We start from the raw sequence: 6,060 nt of genomic DNA, 5'->3' as shown, positions 1-6,060 counted from the left end.
CTTCGAGTGGGGCCGGGAGGTGCTAGCTCGGGCGTGGGTGCAGAGGAGACGCCGAGGCTTCTAGGCCTACCTGGAAAAACGGGGAAAGGTAGGAAAATTAAATGCGATTAGATAAGTTAATTACTTTCTAAATCATTTTTTTTTTAAAACAATGTGTTTTAAAAGCAACGTTTTTTTTTTAAAGACGCAGAAAGCGGGAAAAAGGAAAAGTTTGGAATCAAGATGGCGGCAACTCACCTCGGTTCAGAACGATAAGGCCCGGCGGCACACGCCAGCAACCCGGCGTACGATTGGTCGAGCTCGAGGTCACTCTGTCGCTAATGAGCGGATAATGAGATGCTAATGAGCGGAATGTTAAGGTTTTTCGGATACCGCGGGCGCGATTTTAGCCCAGCCGAAGCGTAAATACGCTTAAACCGTCTCGGAAGCGTAAGCTTTCTTTGGAGGTAACGCGCGCGTAGGTACGCCCTGTAACTTTCGAGCGCATACCCGACAGACGCACACGCGATGACAGACAGAATGACAGACAGACAGAAGTACCGATTTATATATATACTAGCTGGGGAGCCCCGCGTTGCGAGGGCAATTTTGGGGCGCTTGGTCTCCCTGCCCGTGTGTCCCCCCTCTCCCTGTCATGTCCTCTCCCTGTCCCACCCCTCCCTCCACTCCCGTCTCCCTCCCTCCCCCACCACCCCACCCCCTCCCGCGATTTCCCGAGTCTCCCCCCCCCCCCCCGCGATTTCCCCGAGGCTCTCTCCCCCCCCCTATTAAATGTTATTTAATTCCCTAACGCATCATTAAAATTATTTACCTTCGTTCCCTAACACACAAAGTGTGGGGGGAAAATTGTGAAAAATTAAGATGGCTGCCACTCACCTCGGTTCAGAAGGATAAGGCCCGCCCACACACGCACCGATTGGTCGACCGGTCAGGTCACAGAAGCGTAGGATTGGTCAATCGTCGAGTCACTCGGCACTCAACTGTCGGAAGGAACCCGCCGTCCGATTGGTGGACCTCGACGTCACACGGTCGCTAATGAGATGCTAATGAGCGGAACGCTGAACGTTTTTGGGATACCGCGGCAGGATTTTTGTCCGGCCAAAAACGTAAATATGCCTATGACCGGTCCGGAATCGCAAGCTTTCTTTTGAGGCGACGCGCGCGTCGGTACGCTCTAACTTTCAAACGTATAGAGAACGGACAGACAGACAGACATCGGGACAGACAGAAGAGCCGCTTTATATATATAGTTAGATAGAGAGAGAAGATATAGATAGATGTATAGATAGAGAGAGATATATATACACACACACTTTTTTTATTTCCCTCTATATTCCTTTTGAGTGGCATTCCATTTTGTACCATACGGTCGCAAGTTGGGGCTCATGTCTGAGTGTACACATACATTTAACTCCTCAGCCTCAACACTGTCCAACCTACCTTCTGTAAATTGGCTGGTGGTGAGATGGCATACATTTTGCCATCTCCAAAACATCTGCCAATTCCTCTGGCACACTTTCATTCGGTTCTTGAAATGGTACTCGTTCCCTGATTGAAAGCCTGGAAATCCAAACAATGGTTTAATATGTGTGAAATATGCACAAGAGCAGCCTAAAAATGCAACGCACCATTTTAAAGGGGCAAAATGTAAAAACATTAGTGATTTTGAAAATAAATTCCCTGAAATCCTCTATTTACTTCCTTCTTTTTAGCACCACGAGCCTGGTGCAATTTTTTTTGCATAGGCTCTCGCTTATATTCTTTTTCATCTGACTGAAAAGTGGTATGTCTGTGAGGGTTGTAACCTATCTCAGATTTTCCTTCTACATAATGAAACACCAAGTTTGTGTTGTGCACTGTCCCTGTAATGACACCAGAAAGACATACCATAATTTAGAGCCTCAAAATTTTAGATAGCAATTAGATATCACATTCTGTTGATGGCTGAACTTTAAGAGAACTGTCAATAAAGGAGGAAAGAGAAAGCCTTCAATGTACTCCTCCTAGAAAGATAATAAAGTGCACAAAGGATGGGAAAGACATAGCATTAGAGTAAGAAATAGGAAGGTATAGGTGGGGGTCAGACAAAGAATACAAGGTGGTCTAATACAGGTTTACAGTGCATGTGTGCAAACGCACAAAACGTGGTAAATAAGGTTGGTGAGCTGCAGGCGCAAATAGCCACATGGGAATATGATATCATGGCGATAACGGACACCTGGCTCAAAAAAGAGCAGGCTTGGGTTTTAAATATTCCTGGATATAAGGTAGGAAGAAAGGAGGTTGGGGGGGGGGGGGGGGGGGGGGGGGGGAAAGGGGGGGCGGGGGGCAAGTATTGGTAAGGGAGAATGTTAGTGCTGGAGAGGGAGGATGTCTGAAGGGGTCAAGGACAGAATCTATTTGGTTAGAGTTAAGAAATAATAGAGGTGCCATTACACTACCAGGTGTATTCTATAGGCCACCAACTTGTGGAAAGATTAAGTAGGAGCAAATTTTCAGGGAAATTACAGAGAGGTGCAAAAACTAGAGTGTAGAAATATGGGGGACTTCAATTATCCTAATATAGACTAGGATAGTAATAGTGTAAAGGGCAGAGAGGGGAAGAATTTCTGAAGTGTGTTCAGGAGAACTTTCTTGATCAGTGTGTTTCCAGCCCAATGAGGAAGGTGGCATTGCTGGATCTGGTTCTGGGGAATGAGGTGGGTCAAGTGGAGCAAGTGTCAGCAGGGGATCATTTAGGGAACAGTGATCATACTATCGTAAGGTTTAGGTTAGCTATGGAAAAGGACAGGGAACAATCTAGAGTAAAAAATACTTAATTGGAAGGCGGCAAATTTCAGTGGGTTGAGAACGGACCTGGCCCGGGTAAATTGGAATCAAAGATTGACAGGCAAAACTGTATCGAACAATGGGCTGCCTTTAAAGGGGAGATGGTTCAGGTATAGTCGAGGTACATTCCCACGAGGGGGAAAGGGAGGGCAACTAAAGCCAGAGCTCCCTGGATGACGAAAGAGATAGAGAGTAAGATGAAGCAGAAAAAGAACACGTGTGACAGATGTCAGGTTGAGAATACAAGTGAGAATCCGGCTGAATATAGAAAGTTCAGAGAAGTAAAAAAGAAAATAATTGGGGAAAAGAGTATGAGAATAGATTGGCAGTTAACATAAAAAGGGAGTCCAAAAGTCTTCTACAGGCATATAAATAAATAAACAGGTAGTAAGAAGAGGGGTGGGGCAAGTTAGGGACCAAAAAGGAGACCTACGCATGGAGGCAGGGGACATGACTGAGGTACTAAATGAGTACTCTGCATCTGTCTTTACCAAGGAAGATGCTGCCAAAGTCATCGTGAAAGAGGTGGTAGTGGAGATACTAGATGAGATAAAAATTGATAAAGGAGGTACTAGAAAGGCTGGCTGTACTTAAAGTTGATAAGTCACCAGGACAGGATGGGATACATCCTAGGATGCTGAGGGAGGTTAAGGAGGAAATCACAAGGTACTGGCCATAATCTTCAATCCTCCTTAGATACGGGGGTGGTGCCAGAGGACTGGAGAATTGCAAATGTTACACACTTGTTCAAAAAATAGTGCAAGGATAAACCCAGCAACTACAGGCCAGTCAATTTAACCTCGGTAGTGGGGAAGCTTTTAGAAACGATAATCAGGACAAAGTTAAGTCACTTGGGCAAGTGTGGATTAATTAAGGAAAGTCAGCACGGATTTGTTAAAGGCAAATCATGTTTAACTAACTTGATCAAGTTTTTTGATGAAGTAACAGAGGGTTGATGAGGGCAATGCAGTTGAAGTAGTGCATATAGACTTCCAAAAGGCATTTGATAAAGTGCCATATAATAGGCTTTCCAGCAAAGTTGAAGCCCATGGAATAAAAGGGACAGTGGCAGCAGGATACAAAATTGGCTAAGTGATAGGAAAGAGAGAATAGTTGTCAATGGTTGTTTTTTCGGACTGGAGAAAGGTATACAGTGGTGTTCCCCAGGGGTCAGTACTAGGTCTACTGCTTTTCTTGATATATATTAATGACTTGGACTTGGGAATACAGGGCACAATTCAAAATTGCAGATGACACAAATTTGGAAGTATAGTGAACAGCGAGGAGGATCGTGATAGGCTTCAAGACAGACATGCTGGTGGAATGGGCGGACACGTGGCAAATGAAATTTAATGCAGAAAAGTGCGAAGTGTTACATTTTGGTAGGAAGAACGACGAGAGGCAATATAAACTGAAGGGTACGATCCTAAAGTGGGTGCATGAAAAGAGACCTGGGGGCATATGTGCACAAATCGTTGATGTGGCAGCGTAGGTTGAGAAAGCGGCTAAAAAGGCACACAGGATCCTGAGCTTCATGAATAGAGGCATAGAGTACAAAAGCAAGGAAGTTATGATGAACCTGTATAAAACACTGGTTCGGGCCTCAACTGGAGCGGTGTCCAAAACTGGGCACCGCACTTTAGGAAGGATGTGAAGGCCTTAGAGAGGGTGCAGAAAAGATGTAAGAGAATGATTCCAGGATGAGGGACTTCAGTTACGTGTATAGACTGGAGAAGCTGGTGGGTTGTTCTCCTTAGAGCAGAGAAGGTTGAGAAGAGATTTGGCAGAGGTATTCAAAATCATGAGGGGTCTGGACAGAGTAGATAGAGAGAAACTGTTCTGATTGACGGAAGGGTTGAGAACCAGAGGACACAGATTTAAGGTGATTGGCAAAAGAACCAAAGGCGACATTAGGAAAAACATTCTTACACAGTGAGTGGTTATGATCTAGAATGCACTGCCTGAAAGGGTGGTAGAGGCAGACTCAATCATGGCTTTCAAAAGGGAATTGGATAAGTACCTGAGGGAAAAAATTTGCAGGGCTGCGGGGAAAGGGCAGGGGGAGTGGGATTAGCTGAAGTGCTCTTGCAGAGAGCCAGCATGGGTTCGATGGGCTGAATGGCCTCCTTCTGTGCTGTAACCATTCTATGATTCTATAAACTCAATTGATGAATATTTCTAATTGACTAAATGTTCTGATGACCTAAAAGTACTTTTATTATGTTTTATCCTCAGTAAAATTCAGGTCTAAATGAAGAGCAATCCAGTTCTTGCCAGCAATTACTAATGCTGCTGGGCTATAATTTACAGGCAATAGGCCACATAAAATCTGTGTTTTTTAAGCTTCATTCAGTAGATACTAGGCACCAAATTCCATTCTGGGAACATGCCAGTTCCCAGAACTAGGTCATAACACAATACATCGGGGCCAAGAGTTTCTGCTTTGGGCGCAATCGACAATTCGGGCGCAAATTGCGCTAGTTTTCCGAAGTGACGTTATGGTTTAAGTTTCTGCTCAAACTCATTTGCATATTGCTGAACGTAAAATCTTCCATGAACCAGTGCAATCGGGCAGGGTTTTAGAACGTAATTTTTTATTTAAAAAAGTTTACATAAAAAATATTCCTTGATATATTTAAGTGATAACCTGGTGCAGTTTTATTAATACAGCTGAAAATGGGTTCATCACAAAAAATAAGCATTTTTTAATCTGAGTATATGGTCCACCACCTGTGAGGAACCCAATTTTAAATAACTGAAAATGACTTTTAAAAAACTATACAGAACCATTTACTAGTTACATTGGTGCACAGTGGTCAGTTTCTTAGTAAATTAAATACTTAAAAGCTTTTAAACGTACCTATTAACTGTCCTTGCGCCTAAAAACACTAATTTTAAGAGCCTCAAATGGTTTTAAAACAGGCACAATTAGCAAAAACTCGCAATGATGATCAATTCGATCAGGGGCATGGCTAGTCTTGAACTTCCAGCGCAATGTTCTTTTAAACTAGCACAAAAGATCGCGGAAACTGACTTGCGTTGGATGTAATTTGCGCTCGAAAAATTCCTCAAACTTTTGTACTGGTTTGGCCGATTCACACAAAAAACCAGCACACTAGCAGAAAATCAAGGCCCATAATGTTTGTAGATGCTACAGTTGTCTACATACCATGGTGAGCACTCCCATAAAGCCGATGGGAATTGGGTCCTGTTTGACTCGCTCTGCAACAG

At 43.8% G+C, this 6,060-nt stretch overlaps 1 protein-coding gene across 1 annotated transcript in view; it reads right to left on the bottom strand.

The window, feature by feature from the left end:
* usp24 (ubiquitin specific peptidase 24) overlaps nucleotides 1-6,060 on the bottom strand; it is a 221,375-nt gene that overhangs the window by 165,819 nt on the left and 49,496 nt on the right. The window contains 3 exon segments of the mRNA XM_085983153.1: nucleotides 1,441-1,495; nucleotides 1,497-1,560; nucleotides 5,995-6,060. Of these exon segments, the coding sequence (XP_085839279.1) occupies nucleotides 1,441-1,495; nucleotides 1,497-1,560; nucleotides 5,995-6,060 (185 nt within the window).

This window comes from Somniosus microcephalus, chromosome 3, assembly GCF_052327205.1.
Source record: "Somniosus microcephalus isolate GS21.2 chromosome 3, FLI_Smic_1.0, whole genome shotgun sequence".
Classification (NCBI taxonomy): Eukaryota; Metazoa; Chordata; class Chondrichthyes; order Squaliformes; family Somniosidae; genus Somniosus; species Somniosus microcephalus.
The sequence above is the reverse complement of the archived record's forward strand: the minus strand, read 5'-3'. Positions and strand labels throughout refer to the sequence as shown.